The sequence below is a fragment of the Oncorhynchus nerka genome, linkage group LG12, assembly GCF_034236695.1.
Source record: "Oncorhynchus nerka isolate Pitt River linkage group LG12, Oner_Uvic_2.0, whole genome shotgun sequence".
Classification (NCBI taxonomy): Eukaryota; Metazoa; Chordata; class Actinopteri; order Salmoniformes; family Salmonidae; genus Oncorhynchus; species Oncorhynchus nerka.
This window is the reverse complement of record NC_088407.1, coordinates 65,228,270-65,249,250: the sequence shown is the minus strand read 5'-3', so window position 1 is coordinate 65,249,250 and position 20,981 is coordinate 65,228,270. Positions and strand designations below refer to the sequence as shown.

The window sequence follows — 20,981 nt, the reverse complement described above, 5'->3', positions numbered from 1 at the left end:
CCTGTTAGGGGATAAGTCTGGCCCACTTCATGGGCTGCAGCACTTTCTTTCTCTGAGTACATGGTGGTGGCAGACATCTCGCTGGCCAAGGTGGACGAGAAGGCAGGGATGTGGGATTTCCACAGGATACAGGGCAGCAATTAACATAGCTAAGGTGTCACTGGATTTCCTGATGGTAGTGTCTCTCCTTCAGGAAAAAACATTTCTAAAAGTTTTGAAAACAGCATGCCATTTTGTAAAAGCAGAATATTTTCTTACGAACACAACTGATTCAACTGATTGTTTATAGCAGGACAAAACTCTCACCTAGTCTCTTTTGGTGATTTGCATGCCCAATGATGTCCTTACAGGTGGAGACGGGCTCGACCTGTGCAGTGTTTGGCCTTGGCGCGTTGGGCCTGGCTGCCATCAAGGGATGCAAAGCAGCTGAGGCGACCAGGATCATTGGGATTGACCTCAACCCAGTTTAAAGTGGCCAAGGAGTTAGGATTGTTCCTTCATATGTGTGTGCAACATGGGGATCATGGTGAGGAAGTGGATTCTACCTTTACAGACCACCCTTGAGTGTTTGGGGAATTAATGACCATTTTTACTGACAATGTGTAGAGAGAGTGCACAGTGCTTTTCTCAATTTTATGATAAAAAAACAAACAATGTCAACAAATGCTCAACTAAGCCGTGGTGTAAAGTAATCAAGTAAAAATACTTGAAAGTACTACTTAAGTAGTTTTGGGGGGGTATCTGTACTTTACTACATTCCTAAAGAAAAGTATATACTTTTTTCCATGACACCCAAAAGTACTCGTTACATTTTGAATGCTTAGCAGGACAGGGAATTGATCAAATTCACTTATCAAGAGAACATTCCTGGTCATCCCTACTGCCTCTGATCTGACGGACTCACTAAACACATGCTTCATTTGTAAATTATGTCAGTGTTGGGGCTTGCCCCTGGCTATCCGTAAAAGAAAATGATGCAGACTGGTTTGCTTAATATAAGGAATTTGAAATGATTTATACTTTTACTTTAGATACTTAAGTATATTTCAAACCAAATACTTTTAGACTTGTACTCCAGTAGTATTTTACTGGGTGACTTTCACTTCAGTCATTTTCTATGAAGGTTTCTTCACTTTTGAAAATTGGGTAAATTTTCCACCACTGCAGCTAAGTGTTGTGATCTCAATTGTAGCATATGTTACACCTAATGGCCATAGTGGCACGATAGCAAGGTTACAGCTGTGTAAGTGACTGTTCCAGAGTGCGGCCCTGAAGGCTCGTCAGCAGGCAGGCAAAAGATCTCCATTCACCCATTCCAACTGGTGACAGGATGAACTTGGACGGGAACTGGGATGGGTCTAGTGTGTTAGTGAGAGCCAAAAGCTCTGTGTAGTTGTCTATCATTTGATTGAACTGAGGTCATGCTTTGCATTTGCTTTCCATAAGAAATACAAGTGTGGAGGGTGTTCCTAAACTGGTCAGTGAGTACATGAACAATAAGCTGAAGGTGGATGATTGTGACCCACACACCACCCTTCGAACGGATCAGAGGGCTTCAGTATAATGCATGCTGGGAAATTTTAAGGCATTGCACAAAAATCACAACAAAGCCTGCTTTCCATTTTGTGTTTACTAAATGTAAATCTTTCTCGTTTCCTCGGTCCTGCAGTATTCGTGTTGTCCTGAAATTTTAGATTTCAAGAGGCGGCTCTGAAAACCATAACATCACTCCTTATTTCTCCATTTCAATTGAATACATTAAATCAAAGGATACTCAAAGGATTGTCTTACTGGTCAAATTCATTTGAACCCAGTTGCCAGGATAATTGAGCCTAGCATTGGGAGAAAGCATCTAGTGAACGAGTATCATGTCATTTGCAGTCAGATTCTCTTAAAGTGCACATCATAGAAGTACAAAACAAGAGACGCTTAACTTTGAGCTAATGCAAAACAATCAATACGTCAATGATTATGTTATTACTATTTTAATAATACAGTACTCTGAAAAAGGATATTAATTCACAGGTCTGTAGTAAACCCAGACTTCTGCTGCAATAGAGCCTTTGGCATTTATACAGTCCTCACCACACTCAAACACAAAAGCATATACGCACACACACACACAACTACAGAACAGCTGTTTATTACTCCCATCATAGAAGAAATAAAAAGCTGGCAGAGAAACTGGAAAGATTGGATTAAAATGGAGACTCAAGAGTGTTGCTCAACAGTATATCAAGGTAAATATTGATCGACTGGATTGAGGAATAACAGACATGCTGCCTAGACATTATCTGGCATGGTTATTCTTAATTCACACAGATTAAGGCTCAACGCGCTACACCAGGGCAATTCCAGTCCAGGCCTTGGGGTCCACCACACTGCAGGCTTTCCTCTCGATTCAAACCAGACCTGGCAAGGAGATTCTGGTCAATCAATGAACCTAAATCAACTAGTTCACTACAAGAGAAAAGAAAACTAGCAGTACTGCAGACCTCAGGACCCAGGTTTGAATAGACCTGCACTACACACTTTAGCAGAACACTGAGCTCAACAGCTCCCCTCTCTGGCCAGTCAATAGGACCCAGCTGCCTTGCTGTCAATTAGGCAACACAGTAAGGTGGCACATGTCTAGAGGTCAAGGAGTCAAACTGAAGCATGACCCTTTCCACACCTCTGCAGTCAAATATGTCAACAGAATCAAAGCTCACAATCAAGGTAAAAATTAAACCTGCTACTGCGCATAAATACACTTCTTTATTTTTACTTTTCATCTCCTGATGAGACATTTATTTTTAAAACAGCCTCATTAAAACAATCCACACAGTTGATATCAGATGTATTCAAGTACTTCCCGTAAATCTTGGAGAACAACACTAAATTCGTGGAACGGTGAGAGCCAGGCCGCGGCAGGGACAGCCTCCGGAGGGGGGGGTGGGGGCAGGCGGGCGGCGTGCCTCAGGTTATAGAGGCGTGTATGTGTGATATGACATTGGGGATCAAAGTGAGCTGCCCACGAGACAGTCATTTCGTTGCTGTATCCCTCCCCCCATTTAGATTTGGTTGAGGAAGTGGGGACGTCCGTTGTCGTCCAGCCGGCGTGTCAGAATGTCACAGCCCGTCTCAGTCACAAGCAAGGTGTGCTCAAACTGGGCGGAACGCTTCCCATCCCGAGTCACAGCTGTCCAGCCATCAGGCCACGTCTCGTCCTGCCAACCACCTACACAGAACACAGGTAGCCAGTGTTAAGCACACAGGTAGCCAGTGTTAAGCACACAAGTACATTATTAAAACACAGGTATACAATTACCAACCATTACATTAAGCACACACAAACAAAATTATACCCCAAATCTGCTGTCATGTCTGAGAACCCTTACCTTCACAGATCATGGGCTCGATGGTGAATACATGGCCAGGTTTCATCACTCCGACCGCTTTGTTTTCTGCAAAGAAAGGAAACCCACCAATTTATACATCTTCCCCCAAAATCCTTTGAGGATTAACGTGTACGTGACCTATAAAATTTGAAGTAGGCTACTGTGTTATCTGAGAAAGGGACGTCAATTTCACAAGCGTATTGGTGGAAGGAGACGGAGGGGTACTCACTGGCATAGTGGGGCACGTTAGGAGCAGTGTGGAACAGTTTGTGGATGCCATGGCCACAGTAGCTCCGCACCACAGAGAAGCCGTTAGCCTGGGCATGTTTCTGGATGATGTTACCAAGCTCCCTGTAGCGGATACCAGGCTTTACTAGAGAAGGAAGAGGGGGACATTGTGATAGTGACCTAATTGAGACTCGTTCCAGGAAACTAGGCATATGTCACGTGTCACTACTTCACAGGAGCGCCATTTGAATGCAAACTTTATTTATTTATCAAAATGCATTTGGTCAGAAATGCCTTCTGGAACATGTGAACTTTCATGTGCCTTAAATAAACTTGTATGCCATCTGTAAATACAAATAAAATTGTTAAATTACGAGCCTAGTTGGTTTAGCCATGGAAAAAAGCCACAACCTTCCAGCTAGCCATGGTTGGCTGAGACAATGAGTGGGCTGAACATGCCGAGAGATGAGTTTGGATTGGCCTGCCACGTAGCATGCTTCTATCTATAATATGACCTGGCCAGTATGTGTAGGTAATCCTTTCAAAACGGGGCTTTTGAAAGATATTAGGTAGAACTGCATAACTGTTGCTCCCCACTTTCTGGAGGACTGAGTTTTGAAATCAGTGGAATTAGAGTATGATAGCTAAGGAAATTCTGGCGTTTTGATTGCAAATATACAGCCGAAAACACACAGAAGGCTGTTGTATAAAAACACCTGTCTCCGGATTACATCTTCAAACTAAGGGTTAGCATGTCATCCGTGACAGAGGGAGAAGCATCCATCCATGTACACAGGTAAGAGAGTCTAGCTAGCTTCATTTTCAGATTTGACAAGTTTCTAATTTTGCCAGAAAGGCATTTTCATGGCAAGTTAAAGTGTACTGTTAGCTAGCTAACGTTACGTGTATGATCTGTGTAGTAATATTATTCGTATCCCAGAGCCATTTGCATAGCTAGTTATAGCCTAATGTTAGCGAGCTAGCTAACATTGAACATAGTTGGTTAGTTACTTGCAGAATCATGCAGGGTATTAACGTTAGGAGTTGGGATTATGTTTCATTGTTTAGCTAGCTAGATGTCTTAACAACATTTAAGACTCCACTACGCAAGAAACTATTTCAATAGAATGTTTATGATGTCACTGTGACAACTGTCGATAGACGTAGCTGGTAAATTTACTCTCGCTATCTACTCTGATTTCTGAGCACTCTCCCGAGCGTGCCAGAGTGCAGAGTAACTGACAAATGTACAAACGCTCAACACCCAACGAATATGTTCGGTGTCGGTAAACTTGGGCAAAAAATGTGTAATTAAATTGTTGCCAGCGTCACAGTTGCAGTCACCAACGCTCTGGATAACCAGCTCTGCTAGGGCGAGTAAAATGGTCAGAGTGAGCTGTTCTCTCATTTGTATCTGAAAGTAGTTAGCCAACGTTAGCCAATTAGCTTGGGTGCTTGACTGCTGTTAGGTCAGAAAGCTCAGATCAACCCAAAGTTTCATCCAGAGTGTCCAATGTGTGCTCTAAACGCCCCGAGAGAGAAATGCTCTCAATTTACAAACGGTCAATCTGACAACACTGGGTTTCCGAAAGCCCAGAGCACACTGGCACTCCAAATTAAATTGACCAACACTCCCGTAGTTTCAGCCTTTAGTCATGAAATCTTTGGTTGTTTAGTACATGAATCATTAAGGCTTAAAATGTTGTGAACAATTCTGAATGGGTGTAGACAAAGAGGAGCTCTCCAGTAGATGTACCAAAACATTCAAGGGGCATTTTCTCAAAAGTGAGGTTACAAGTTTATCAACTTTAAAAAGTACAATTACTTTCCCATTGTTTATCAACTGCAGTATATGACATACCATTTTCTAGTCTCTACTTTTACTCAATGTAAAAAACACAATTTATAATTTTGCTACATAAGACCTATTCGAGCCGGTCATCCACAATTATATATATATAAAAAAAACTAGTTTATCTGGCATCGGGTAAGAGATCCTACCCGAGTCGATGGCTTGCATAAGGCATTCGAAGGTGGTCTGGACAAGCTTTTTCGCCCCTTCATCTGCCTCTCCGACAAAGAAGGTCTCGTTGAGATCTCCGTGGAATCCATTGTGGTACACAGTAATATCCACTGCAGGGGGGGGAGGAGGAATGCTGAACATTAGCAGAAATATATACAGCGCCTATAATAAAATAATGCTCTATCTTGATTATATATATATATATATATTAAAAAAACACCTTTGGCTGACATTACAGCTTTTGACTCTTTTCTGATAAGTATTTAAAAGCTTTGCACACCTGGATTGTGCAATATTTTCCCATTATTCTTTACAAAATTCTTCAAGTTCTGTCAAGTTGGATGCGGGATAACTGCTAAATGGTCATTTTCAAGACTTCCCATAGATTTTCAAGAAGGTTTAAGTCAAAACTAACTAGGCTACATGGAAACATGTCTCTTTGGAAAGCAACTCAGTATATATATATATATTAGGCCTTCTGTTTTGGGTTATTGTCCTGCTGAAAGGTGAATTCCTCTCCCAGTGTCTGGTGTACTGTGCAGCAGAGCACGAGCAAATGGCTCCGTTTCAAATTGGTAGTGATTCATTTAGTGATACCCGAGCCCTGCCCATACCCTATTTATTGATGAAAAAAACAGGCCCTATGTATAATGTCGGGTCATGCAAGGCTTGGGTTGGGTTAGGAAAGACAACCATCCTTGTGGTGTCTGGGTCATTTCATACAACATCCACAGATTAAGTGCTAACTTGAGCCTACTTAAAGGGATATTCAGTGTCTGTATTTTATGTTTTACCCACCTACCAATCTGTATGAGGCACTGGAAAAGCTCCCTGGTTTTATAGATTAAATCTGTGCTGGAAATTCAAAACACGACTTAGGGACCTTACAGATGCTGTATAAATGGGGTACAGGGGAAGTCATTAAAAAAACATGTTTACCCTTGTTATTTCACACAGAGTGAGTCCAACTTGTTACTCCTTAACTCATTTAGGGTTGCCATAACAAAGGGGGCGAATACTTATACAACCAAGATATTGAAGTTGTTCATTTTTATTAATTTGTTAGTTAGCATTCATATAATTTAATTTTCACTTTGACACTGACATTTTCACTTTGAAATATTTGTGTAGACAAGAGAAAGAAAATCACAATTAAATCAATTTCAGTCACACTTTGTAACAGAGGGATAAATACTTGGGCACTATCATGCTCATGAGACCACTTGTCTTGTCAAACCATGCTGTAAGTCAGTTTTTTTGGCAGTGTCTCATGGGATCTTTCTCTTGAGAATAGTCCCGTTAGCAGACATATATAGGACACAGGCTACATTTTGGCTGAAGTCCTATAGACTCTTGCTGAATACTAATAAAAACCATTTCTCTTGTCAAACCATGATGTCAGCAAGAGCTCTTTGGCAGACTCTCTAACGGGAACTAGCCCATTCTCTATGTGCATCTCAATAGTCTAAAGTCTCACTCACCTATTTAAACCACATCATACTCAATGATCTGAAAACACATATTAGCTGAAAGAATATGGAGGATGCCAACTGGGGATTTATATTTCACCTGTCCAGTCAATTCAAGTAAGTAACGGTAAAGGGACAGATGGAAGCCACTTTTTGCCCTTGGGAAACCTACCGTTGAGGATATCACCATCCACCAGACGTCTCCTGTCTGGGATGCCGTGGCAGATGACCTCATTGACTGACGTGCAGCAGGACTTGGGAAAGTTGTAGTAGTTGAGGGGGGAGGGGTAACAGTTTCTGGCTGTGCAGGCCTGGAGGAAGGAAGTACTTACACGTCAACGTTCAAGACGAGGGAGAGAGGAGGAAAGAGTGAAAAAGGGAAAGAGCGACAGGAGAAAGTGAGTGGATGGGAAAGAGGGAAAAGGAGGCTAGTGTCTTTACCAGGTGCACAGTGTGGTCAATCTCTTCCGTGGTCATGCCAGGTTTCACCATCAGGGCGGCAATGTCAAGCACCTCTCGGGCCAGCTACAAAAGACAGAAATAGACTTTGCATTTCAAAACCACTGTTTTTAAAACTGTTTGAGTATGTTATTAACTGCAACAGCGAAAGATTAAAAAACATTCTAATAATTTACCGTAGACACAACTCTCATGCCTTCAATGTCTTCGGCAGGAAGGATCTTGATCTGTGAAGTGCCCTTCAAAGACTGCTCCGACTCAGACATGCCTTAAAAAAATACAAGCGAAAATAATAGGCATACTGGCCTCATTTTAACGTCACTATTCTATCCATACACCAACTCACCCTGATCAGCTTGCCATTAAACTGAGTCAACGAACATCACTCAGCCCAGTCTGACTTTCACTCAAAACGGACTACCAGTCTACTGACTCAACCACTTCATGCATCTGCTCAAATAAGTAGTTATGCTACTGGAAAGAGCTTAAAAGGGATACTTCTGTAAATGAGGCCCTTTGTCTACTTCCCCATAGTCCGATGAACTAGTGGATATCATTTTTGTGTCTCTGTCTCCAGTATGAAGGTAGTTCGAGGTAGTTTGCAAGCCAATGCTAACTAGTGTTAGCGCAACGACTGGAAGTCTATGGTATCTACTAGCATAGACTTACAACAATAAAAGATCAGAATTGGGCTGCCTATGTAAAACGCAACTTTTGAAGCCCACATCCTCACAGAATAGATTCACTGCATTAAATTAAAGTAGACACCAAACGTCCTCACCTAACCTGGCTATATGAAAGAAAAATAATACACTATATCACAGCACGTCACAAGGATGCAGTTCTACACAAGTTGACCAAGGGGCATGATAATATTGATCTGCAGACCTCCTGAAGCCGCCTCAATTCTGCGGCGCTCCAAATCAACCTCTGCCCCTTACACTAAAAACCTGTAGAGCTGAAAGGATCCTTATCCGGCTGGGTGGAATTCTCTATATCGTTTACTCCTATGGAAATATTTCAGAGCTACATAATTCTATGGCATGGGGGCCTTTTTATTGACATAGGCATACAGTTATTCTGGTTGAGCCACATGGTTAGACTATTTTCATTGAAAAGGCCCATGTCATTCTTCTTGTACAGTTTTTATCTGGTTATCAGATCACAACACCAAACAATGTTTACATACAATGTATAGACCACAGCACTGACATGAGCGTCATAATCGGTGTAGGCAACATCACTAAAGCATGAGCCACAACCACATCAGTATGTTTATCAACCACTTAGCAGAGACAACACAATTACTAATCAAAACCCCTATCACTATGATAAAATACAGACCATAGCTCTAATGCAGCAGCAAAAGATGAATGAAAACAATGCCATGCAGAAACACAATATCTTTGACCATGGTTCCGTTTCCTGCCTGGTGTTCGCAGATGGAGACATACAAAAGAAACATACAACAAGAGGAGAGACAGTGTGTGGTTATGTGCTGCACAGATGGGGGGATAAGGGATTGTTGTGGGTGGGGTAGGACGTACCTGCCATAAGACCCACTTCTGCTGCTGAAGTGATGAGTAGAAAAGAGCTTCAGACACCAGCCTCTCCCACTCAAACATGCGAGCACACATACACCCCCTCTTAAACTCACAAACACTCAAAAGCACTTGCATACATAGCCAGACACAAGTGGGAATGACCATGGGATCGACCAAGACGAATACACTTTTTTCAGAAGGTAGCAAATGTATAAAGGTATGCCATTGTTTAAGCTAGTTTGTCTACAGATTAAGCAGAGGTAAAACATTATTATAGGGTAAAGTTCTCGTTTAATGGATTGAGTAGGAGAATTTAACTGGACAGAGTTCAAGTGCTGTAGACCCAAAACCTTGCTAAGGAGCTAGCAAAAATACAAAAGGCACCTGCTACAACAGCCATCTACTGTAACATACACGAAGGAATTCATCCCGTTTACTTATTTGCTGAGATGAAACATTAATGTACACGTGTACAATACTGAGTTGCAGTTCAACAATGGGTTGTTTGTACTCTGAACCAACAGAGAAAGCCTAGGGGTAGATCAATTATGCCATCTCACTAGCCAGGGTCACACTGTGTAGACTAGACTCAGGACGACAGGAAGCGATTTGATGCCATTAACAATGAACAGCACTGTGGCAGACTCAAATCAAATATTATTGCTCGCATACACATATTTAGCAGGTGTAGCAATATGCTTCTGTTCCTAGCTCCAACAGACTGTCTGGCGATTCATTCTGGGAAAGGACAGCAAAGCAAATCGACAGTTGTGCTGCTTATGGTTATATTTAACCCAGCCAAGCTGTATGAGGTCTAGATTTTTAAATTTCGAAGTGCCCAGAAAACTAGGTTACATTCTAATTTTGAGAACACTGCAATGCAGAGATCATCAGAACTGTGAAGTGACTGATGTGAAATGGGTTATGAGTAAAGTTATTAATTAACGAAAACACGCACGCTTAGAGTGTTGGCTAACTGAATGGTCAAATATATGTTATGCAGTAGTTGGCCGGAGTCAACATTCCAATCAGATTCCATACAGTCATTTCTATTTATGGAAGTTTGCATGGTTGCCTAGCAACATGAGGTTTTGCCAGGATCATTTGGCTATGGAGGAAAATGTTCAAGCCCCTTGCCATCCAGAGAACCTGAACTGGAATTCACTGTGCACTGGCTACTACTACTTCGCTGCTTCAGTAGAGAAATACATAAACTATCGTTCCAAAGTTTGGGGTCACTTAGAAATGCCCTTGTTTTTGAAAGAAATGCTATTTTTTTGTCCATTAAAATAACATCAAATTGATCAGAAACAGTTTAGACATTGTTAATGTTGTAAATGACTATTGTAGCTGGAAACAGCTGATTTTTTATGGAATATCTACGTAGGCGTACAGAGGCCCATTATCAGCAACCTTCACTCCTGTGTTCCAATGGCATGTTAGCTAATCCAAGTTTCATTATAAATGGCTAATTGATCATTATAAAACCCTTTTGCAATTTTGTTAGAACAGTTGAAAACTGTTGTACTGACTAAAGAAGCAATACAACTGGCCTTCTTTAGACTAGTTGTGTATCTGGAGCAAAAGTAATTTACAACATTAACAATGTCTACACTGTACATCTGATCAATTTGATGTTATTTTAATGGACAACATTTTTTGCTATTCTTTCAAAAACAAGGACATTTCTAAGTGATGCCAAACTTTTGAACGGTAGTGTAGGTATTGTAACATAAGTCGAAATGAGAGTACTTGTTGCATCTTTAGAAAGCTTGTGGCATCATAGCTAAATTAATGCATGGAGTTCCCATCATATCATGTGCCAACATTGAAATCGCCAGCAAAATGGAGCTCTTTTGGCTGGCCTTACACAAGATGTGGCTAGGGTTGCAAAGGTTCGGAAACTTTCTTGTCAGTTTCAGGAATTTTGAGTACATTTTCCATGAGAAGTTAGAATGCACTGTGCATACAGGAATTTTGCTTAAATTCATCAAAAACGTTAGCTTATAAACAGTGAACCTTTATTGTGGGATTCACAAGGCAAGTCTAGGTCTTGTGTCATTTTGTTTAAACTATCCCCAATTCAATGGAATTGCAACCCTATGCATGCACAGTGCATTCTTCCATCATAGCTGATTCTCAAGATCTTGCACACCAATGAGATGCTATTATGCCCACACTACTACACTGTCTGAGTCAAGGACTACATGCTTTCTGGTAAGTTTGGATTACAATACTGGGTGGAGTGAATATATTTTATGACATACATGGTTTTTTGTTAACTAGTAAATAGTAGCCTACAGCAAAGTGTGTTTAAATCATTTCTAACAATTCCTGCTAGTTAGTTTTTGCTACCATGTGGATTTTAGCTTGCATGAGCCTGCTAACTGAGTGTTAATGCACCTGTTTCCATACATGTTCCATTATAAAACATTTATCTTACAAAGGAGTTTAATCTAACTGCTTAACTATTTATCTGTACACGGAATTGTATTTATTTTTACTCATTTTTTTCAAATCTTTACAGGAAAATGCCACAGGCACAATCTGATGTGTGGAGACATTTCACTGCAGCTAATGTAGAAGGAAAAGCCATGTACCTTTCCAAATACTGTGCCAAATCATATGTGAAGAATGCAACAAAGATGCAGAATCATCTGGCCAACTGCACAAAGTTCACTCAGCGCTCACAACAAGCAACCTCTGACAAAAGTCCCTCAACTTGATGAAAAATAATGAATCAGACACCTTATCGATAACAACAGCTCGTGGTCCTCCTGAAATCAGACGTTTTTTTGACTCAATGGAAGAACATGGTCAGAGAAATACTGATGAATGTATTGCTCGAGCTGTATATGCAACTGGTTCACCGCTGATGCTCACAGGCAACGTGTACTGGAAGAGATTTCTCAATGTTCTTCACCCAGCATACACCCCCCCAACCAGACATGCTTGATCTACTAATTTGCTGGATGCAGAATTCAACAGAGTTCAAATGAAGGTCAAGCGAGTCATAGAGAAAGCAGACTGTATTGCAATCATCTCTGATGGGTGGTCGAATGTTTGTGGGCAAGGAATAATGAACTACATCTCCACCCCTCAACCAGTATTCTACAAGAGCACATACACAAGGGCCAACAGACACACCGGTCTCTACATTGCAGATGAGCTGAAGGCAGTCATCAATGACTTTCGACCACTGAAGGTATTTAAACTGGTGACAGACAATGCTGCGAACATGAAGGTTGCTTGGTCTAAAGTGGAGTCCTTCCCTCACGTCACACCCAATGGCTGTGCTGCTCATGCATTGAATCTGAACCTCAAGGACATCATGGCACTGAAAACAATGAATACACTCTACAAGAGAGCCTTGGAAATGGTTAAGTATGTGAAGGGTCATCAAGTTATAGCAAAGTGAGAATAATAAGAGCCCCACATTGAAGCTGCCCAGCAACACCCGTTAGGGTGGTGTTATCATGTTTGACAGCCTCCTGGAGGGGAAGGAGTCTCTCCAAGAAATGGCCATATCACAGTCTGTCGATATGGAAAGCCCGATCAAGAGGATCCTCCTGGATGATGCATTTTGAGAGTGGTAAGCAGCCTGAAAGTCCTGAAACCAGTAGCAGTAGCGCCACTGCACAGATTGAGGAAGACAATGCCATCCTGTCTGATGTTCAGACTCTGCTTGCAGATGTAAGAAGAAATCCGTACTGCCCTGCCCACTTCACTGTTGCTCCAAGCAGAGGAAACTGCAGTTCTGAAATGCATCAAAAGGCGTGAAGATTTCTGCCTGAAGCCCATACACGCAGCAGCGTACATGTTGGACCCAAAGTATGCTGGCAAGAGCATCCTGTCTGGTGCAGAGATCAACAAGGCCCATGGTGTCATCACTACTGTGTCTCACCCCCTTGGCCTGGACGAGAGCAAGGTTCTTGGCAGTCTGGTGAAGTACAGTTCCAGGCAAGGGCTTTGGGATGGAGATGCAATATGGCAGTCATGCCAACATATCTCATCAATCACCTGGTGGAAGAGACTTTGTGCATCTGAGGCTCTTTCCCTTGTTTCCTCCATCATCCTCAAAATCCCACCCCCTCAGAGCGCAACTGGTCCTTGTTCGGGAACACACACACACCAAAGCATGCAACAGGCTGAACAATACAAGGGTTGAAAAATTGTGGCCATCCGGGCAAATGAGGCTTTCTGAGCCTGACAACGAGCCATCCTCAACAAGGTTGGAAAGTGACAGTGAAGATGAGGCCTCAGAGTCTGATGTCCAAGAAGTGGACATTGAGGAGGTCCAGGGAGAAGACATGGAAGCCTGAGAAGACAACCAAAGCGTTAGCTTCTCAACTATCATTTTACAGATGTTGAAAACGTTTTTGGGACATGAGATGGATCATTCAATATTCCCTTTTGTTGTTCAGGGAAATCATCCCATGTGAAGAGCCAACTGATTTAATTAAAGTTCAATTCGTAACTAAATTACTTTATTAAATTGCTATTGTGAGGATTTAACTTTTACCTTATAACAATTGCAAATGATTATGTTTGTCTTCATATGATAAATATATTTAATGCAACAAACATCTACATTTAAATGGTATTAATATTAATTGCTATATATTCCTGTTAATTCCCATGGAAAGTTTCTACCTCTGAATAAAATGTGCAACCCTAGATGGGGCTGCAACTAAAATGTCAGACTGATCTGATGACAAAGGCCTAATTAAACTGATGTTCGTTCAACTTCAATTCACTGGCGCTATGAAGAATAGTTTAGCCATTAATCATTGATAGCCTAATATATACTTTTGGTGAATTTACGAGGCAGATACAGATTACCAAGAGATAGCCTACGCACGTGGTTCTGACTGTCTGTTTGCCCCTCTTTCTCTTCGCTATGAAAAACGCTAGTGTGTTCGAGCTGTTGCGTGTAGTATAGCTCAGCCTACTCATTGATAGCCCCTACTTTAGTAAACTTGCCCGAGGCATTGCAAGCCAAGAAATTGTGAACTAAAGCATTGTGATAGACTACATCTTCTGATCACCAATGCACAGTTCTGACTGCCTACCCGTGCATGGCTGTGCCTACCCCTGCATGGCTGTGCCCCCCCAATCACTCTCCCTCTGTAGCTCACTCTTTGCTGTGAAAGATGTGAATATTTGTGTTTTCGAAGTAAACTATGGAAAACTTTCTCTATCGTCGCAAAAATACTGAATCGTATGAGTTAATTCCTAGTGGTTTGACACCCAGGCTGCGGTCCAAACACTTAAGACACACCCTATCCCCTCAAATTAAGTGGACACTTGATGACATATCATGACGTCTGATGAGGACACACTTGCAGGGCCTACTGTATGATAGCCAGTAAATTAATTAGCTAACTAACGTTAGCCTGCCTGGCTGGAACTTCTGAAGGAACTTGTTTTATTTCTACAAATTCCAAAAGATAACCAAACAAAAACATAATTACTATTTAAGAGACGTGTTTGTGCCATCATGTGCATTAGAAGCACAATTTCTAATTTATTTGCATTGGTTTTAACTTACACTTGTATGTTGACTTCTCCATTGATGTTGTTTAAGTTTTCGCAGACTTTTCTTAGCGGGTGTACAATCGTTGCAAATTGAATTATGGGGAGTTTCAGGCCCCGGAGTGAACATAATTGTACACTCGCAAAGCCAACTAAAAACAAGTACCGAGGGGCTTACGTTGCAAATTTCCCTTGCTTGGCTAATCATTTGGATCACCGTCCAAGATGGCGACGGGGATTCCCCTAAGGGCATAATGCGAGGGTGTGTCTTAAGTATTTGGACCGCAGCCCCAGAAATGGGAGTCAAGGAATCTATTATTTTGGAGTCGAATCCACAAACCGAATCAGCAGTCAGATGGTGCAGTCGTAAAATTCACTCTGATTTCAGAGCACTCGTGTTTGAGTGTAGAATAGTTTATGAATTTACGAACGCGCAACACCCATTGTTGACTGGTGTCAGTAAACGTCCGCAAAAAAAACATTGTTTCCAGCAGCACAGTTAGTCACCAACACTCTAGATAACATTAAAACAGCCTAATCAGCTCTGCTAGAGCGAGTAAAATGGTCTAAGTGATGTGTTCTCTCATTTGTGTCTCGAAGTAGCTAGCAAGCTACTTAATGTTAGCTTGGGTGCTTGACCGCCGTTGTGATATCAGAACGCTCAGATCAACCCTACTCTTCAGCCAGAGCATCCAGTTTACGCTCTAAACACTCCGAGAACGAAACACTATGAATTAATGGACAGAATGGATGCTCAGCCTAGAGGTTCCCATGGTTACAACATGAATAATCAGCTTTAGTGGAATCTAGGGCTGGGGCAGTAACCCATTTTCTATGACTGATACTGTATGTCAGGTGAGATGTTAAACATAGAAACATCAATACTTTTCTGGGAAGCGTTGTTCCGGTCTTTTTTGATACTAGATCATGAAAAACGGGTCGGCACTAGATTGGTCTTTACTTTGGGCACTTCTGTCAAATGTGTCTCACGGATCAAGTCTGTTAATCAGCGCAGCCGACCTCTTATTATAATGCGCACTGTGCTTTCTCCACTTACTCATTGCTAGCCTGCACTGGGAGTCTAGGCTGCATCATGTTAGCTCCCCACTCATGCTGCACTGAAGTTTACACATTTGAATAATACAACACTGCATGTAAAAATGTTGAAACTGTTAATTACTCTTCACAAAACAATGTTCATACAAGCTTGAACACTTTACAACGCAAGAAGATATCAGTAGCTTCCAGCTTTATAGGCAGACTTTCCTTGCTAGATGACAGCTAAAGCTAACATATATTCACTATCCTAGTACTTAGTGATAATGTGCAAATCACAATACAAAATTTGCTGATTTGAAAACCGTTTGTCACCAAAATTATTCATTCACTTATTTGGTCTCTTGTTCACATCTCTCACCAAAGATGATCTATTGCCTCTGCAAATTGACTGTGTTGCAATGGGCCACCTCACTCTTGCCTCATGAATGAAGTCATTGCTGGTTAATGAGACAGCGCACATTTTTATAAAAGAAGCTACTTCAATGGCCTCCCGGGTGGCGCAGTGGTTAAGGGCGCTGTACTGCAGTGCCAGCTGTGCCATCAGAGACTCTGGGTTTGCGCCCAGGCTTGTGGGGCGGCGCACAATTGGCCTAGCGTCGTCCGGGTTAGGGAGGGTTTGGCAGGTAGAGATGTCCTTGTCTCATCGCACATCAGCGACTCCTGTGGCGGGCCGGGCGCAGTGTGCGCTAACCAAGGTTGCCAGGTGCACGGTGTCCTCCGACACATTGGTGCGGCTGGCTTCCGGGTTGGATGCGCGCTGTGTAAAGAAGCAGTGCGGCTTGGTTGGGTTGTGTATCGGAGGACGCATGACTTTCAACCTTTGTCTCTCCCGAGCCCGTACGGGAGTTGTAGCGATGAGACAAGATAGTAGCTACTAAAACAATTGGATACCACGAAATTGGGGAGAAAAAGGGGTACAATAAAAAAAACTACTTCTACGCAAATATTGTTGATAAAATAAGTCACAAATCGAAGGGCAATGCATGCACACAGGCCTATCCACAATACAGGTGAATATACATTCACATTCACCTGTATTGTGGATAGGCATAGGCTACATACATCTTGATGTACCCAGTTTAAGAGATATACCATCTTGTTAGATTGTTTTTACCAAAGTACAATTAATTGTATGAATGTATAATTGTTCCATGGCTGTCTGAAAAATGTTGACGTAAAAAAAACATTGAATGTAATGATATTGGGGCAGCAGGTAGCCTAGTGGTTAGAGTGTTGGGCCAGTAACCCGAAAGATTGCTGGATCGAATCCCTGAGTTGACAGGGTAAAAAATAAAAATAAAATAAAAATAATTGGTCGTTCTGCCCCTGAACAAGGCAGCGAACCCACTGTTCCCCGGTAGGTCACCCATGGCATAATTTTTTGTTTTGAGTATTGTGATGGTATTATGGTACAAAACCTGGTATCGAAGTCATAGTGTTGTCGTGAAACCATCATTTTTTCTAGGTATAGTACTGGGTATTGACTAGAGGTCGACCGATTTATCGGCATGGCCGGTTAATTAGGGCCGATTTCAAGTTTTCATAACAATCGGTAATCAGCATTTTTTGGATGCCGATTATGGCAGATTACATTGCATTCCACGAGGAAACTGCGTAGCAGGCTGACAACCTGTTAGGCGAGTGCAGCAAGGAGCCAAGGTAGGTTGCTAGCTAGCATTAAACTTATCTTATAAAAACAATCAATCTTAACAGAATCACTTGTTAACTACACATAGTTCATATTACTAGGTTAACTAGCTTGTCCTGCGTTGCATATTATCAATGCGGTGCCTGTTAATTTATCATCGAATCACAGCCTACTTCGCCAAACGGGGGATGATTTAACAAAGGCGCATTCACAAAAAATATAATATAATAACAGCAGCCTAATATTTCTTTACTGGGAATATTGAACCACCAGCTTTCATATGTATTGAGCAAGGAACTTAAACGTGAGCTTTTTTACATGGCACATATTGATTGCACTTTTACTTTCTTCTCCAACAGTTTTTGAAATATTTCAACCAAATTGAGCATGTTTCATTATTTATTTGAGACTATGGAGATAAAATAAAAGTGTTCATTGTTCATTCGGTATTGTTGTAATTGTCATTATTTCTAATATATATATAAAAAAATTGGCCAATTAATTGGTATCGGCATATTTGGTCCTCCAATAATCGGTATCGGCGTTGAAAAATCATAATCGGCTGACCTCTAGTATTGACAGTGTAAATGTTCCTTGGATAAAGTGTAATGTTTCAATATCAACACAACTCACAACAAATAATACTAGCTTTGGGAAGATTTTCCAAATAGACACCAAAGGATTTCATAATAATTAAAAGCAACTGGAGGCTGTTTCAGTCTAAGAGGAGTAGTGTTACCTAGTGGATGATCAGCATAGTCAGGTCTTTGGATGTCACTGGGGACAGTCCTCATCGGAGTCTACATGGGGGAACCAATGACAACAGAGATTGATTATATGGAGCTCACAGAAGCAACCAACAAGAAGAGCGATTACAGACATGATTACACAGCTCCCGGGGGCTAATGAGTAAACTTACACAAAGCTTGTGTGGTTTACGTCTATTAATCATGTTATGTGGACATTAGATTAACTACTATGTAGCCAAGAAAAAAATATCCTACATAAAAGCTCATATCAGCACATTAGCACCATTTAGAAATGTACCAGAAAGGTGTTCTTACGAGTGGGTAGTGAGGGCGTAGTCTGCCCGTGTAGCGGTAGCCAGGCCATGGGTCTGTGTTGGTGTCGGTCTCCACGCAGTTCTTTGCCTCATCCTGGTTATCCTCCTCTGCAAAAACAATGTAATTTAAGTCATCTGATTTGGCACCATTGTGAAAGATCACAGTTAGTCTTGTGTGTATACGTGAACATCTAAGGTAGGGGTGGGCACACTTAGCCTATGAGGGCCAAGTGTGGGTACACGTTTTTGTTCCAGCCAAGCAGTTTAATGCCCAAATCTACAAACAAAATAAATAATTGCCTTTAATGGTGACATTGTTTAGTTGAATCAGTTGTGTTGCTGCCCTCTCAGGTTGTCCGCCCCTGCTCTAATGGCTTGTACTGATTGCAGTGTATCAACCATTTTGAATGGCTACACCATTGCTCTATTCCACCATAAAAAATAGATGGAAAAGTTTGGGCAATTATGTGGGCTTTCACCTATTCTATGCTTTCAGATGATAGGTAAGAATGGGAACAATGACAAACGCCATGAGGGGACATTTTGGTCTATTTGAAAAATGATTTGGAAGGGAGCAAGCCTATGTGATAGAATATTGCTGAGGATACATACTTGCTTTTTTGTGCAGCTGCTTGTGAGTGGCCCAGCTCCCTTTGAAGCACTCCTGAATGAGAGGACATGGGGAGGAGAGAGAAATACATGACTCAGTACACCAGGGGTGTACAGGTGTTAATGGCAGCAGTGTCTGCTGATTGTTGGTTTTTCACTGGCCCTAATTGCAGAATCAATTCCTCATCAATTCCTCTAATTAACTGGGAGTTGTGCATCCCTGCTCAATATTAAAGGCAGATGGAGTGAAACCAATGAGCTCTGAATTTCACACGTTACATAAACCACTTTAGTTTCCAACAGTGTCATTGAGGAACGCTGCCATTTAGGCTAGTCGAACTGGTAATAAGACATACAAGGCTAAGATATAACTTTCTTTCAAAACTAGGTCAATGGCCATTTGACCATGACTAATCTCTTGGTTGTTCAATTAATGTTTGTTTTTTTGGATGACCAATAGAATAAGGAAAGAGTAGTGGGGTTAAAATTACCCTTGGAATGCAACTAGCCTCATGGCTCTGGGTGGGATAGAGGCTCTGACAGAACTACCTGTGTGGAACGTCGCAGCAGATCCGCCTACCCATCTGTATCAGACAAAAATGAATCTAGGCCTACACTGCCAGAGAAGTTTAAGCTTTAAACTAATTACATTGCCTTTTATCCGTATCTCTAGTGGTACACAGCTAAACTGCCACTTGGCAATTTCAATGACCGTATCCCATTCTAACATACTCTTAGTTACCCATTGGTAATGGTATGCATTCATTTAACAACGTTCAAAGTTGCTCAACATTTCACACAAGCAAGCCACAGGTGGTTTACAGCCAGGCCAGGGGCAGATAACTAGCTATATTCATTCATTTGATTTAACGTCACATCAGCGTGTTGAACGCATGCCTCAGTTAGCCTAACTTGCTCAATGACATTGTTTGTTAAAATGAATGAAATGGTTAAATAGCCAAACAAGGAAGAGCTATCTAGCCAGCTAACGTTAATTTGCTAGACTTCTCAAACTTGATGCTCAGATGAACTAACACAGACTTAACGTTAGCTAGTAGCTAGCAACTAACTTACTAGTAAACCCATAAAGAAAACTTTAACAAGCATTTTTCATACATGATTATAACATTAGTTGTTGACCTCCTAGATAATATATTTACAAACCGTTACTTTTTAGCTAACGTTGGGGTTTTATGCAGAAAATTGCTTGTAAGTTAGCTTCATGTGCTAGGCTAGCTAAAGGGGTGTGTGAGGAAACTCAACCAGGGCCGTTATGTTACCTCGTGATGAATTATGTATTGCTGGGCCGCTGTGTATCATGTCAGACCCCTCTCTAACTGAATGAATTAGAAAATGAATGTTACCTGAGAGCAGAAGTATGAGCCTTGGATCCCGAGCTTGATGCAGGTTGGACATTGAAGTTTGGCCTTGCTACTACAGCCTTCAGTTTCGCATTCCCGAGCCTCGATAGCCGCCATGCCTGCAGTCTGGAGGGGTGGAGACTGGGGAGTGGACTGGACGATCTGTCAGCTGGAGAGAACCTCGCGAGCGCTGCCTGTGCACATAATTATGAGAAATTCAACATGTAGTTCTGACCTTGGCTGGCTATTTTATATGCTGAAATAAAGTATATTTGTGTGTTCACCATAAAAATAGTTAGCGTTTACAATACGATTGTGTATTGACTGTGCGCACGAGTAATACAATATCTGATTAGTTTACACAATACAATTATATTTAGAAAAATTATTCACCTCTTTTATGACTATTATTACGTGTTTAATTGACAATTACACTAATAAAATGTAGGCAAATAATATTTAAATGACTTATTTCAATAAACTTTTTTACCTATGCCCAAAGAGGAACAGGGGTGGATTCACTAGGAACCAAACGGAACGAAACCGGGAGGGAACTACCTGAATTTATTCAAAAGAAACTATCGCGTTCGTTGCAAAACGAAA

General features: G+C 41.4%; 1 protein-coding gene across 1 annotated transcript; it reads right to left on the bottom strand.

The window, feature by feature from the left end:
• Positions 1-1,969: 1,969 nt before the first annotated feature.
• Positions 1,970-20,957, bottom strand: LOC115138607 (methionine aminopeptidase 1-like). The gene is made up of 12 exons (XM_029675646.2): positions 20,869-20,957; positions 20,382-20,572; positions 19,021-19,072; positions 18,410-18,516; positions 18,085-18,145; positions 7,736-7,827; positions 7,542-7,625; positions 7,273-7,411; positions 5,610-5,741; positions 3,610-3,753; positions 3,381-3,446; positions 1,970-3,220 (listed from the first exon to the last, which is right to left on the bottom strand). The coding sequence occupies exons 2-12, from the start codon at positions 20,493-20,495 to the stop codon at positions 3,054-3,056; spliced, it is 1,158 nt and encodes a 385-aa protein (XP_029531506.1). The 5' UTR covers positions 20,496-20,572; positions 20,869-20,957; the 3' UTR covers positions 1,970-3,053.
• Between the last annotated feature and the right edge of the window lie 24 nt (positions 20,958-20,981).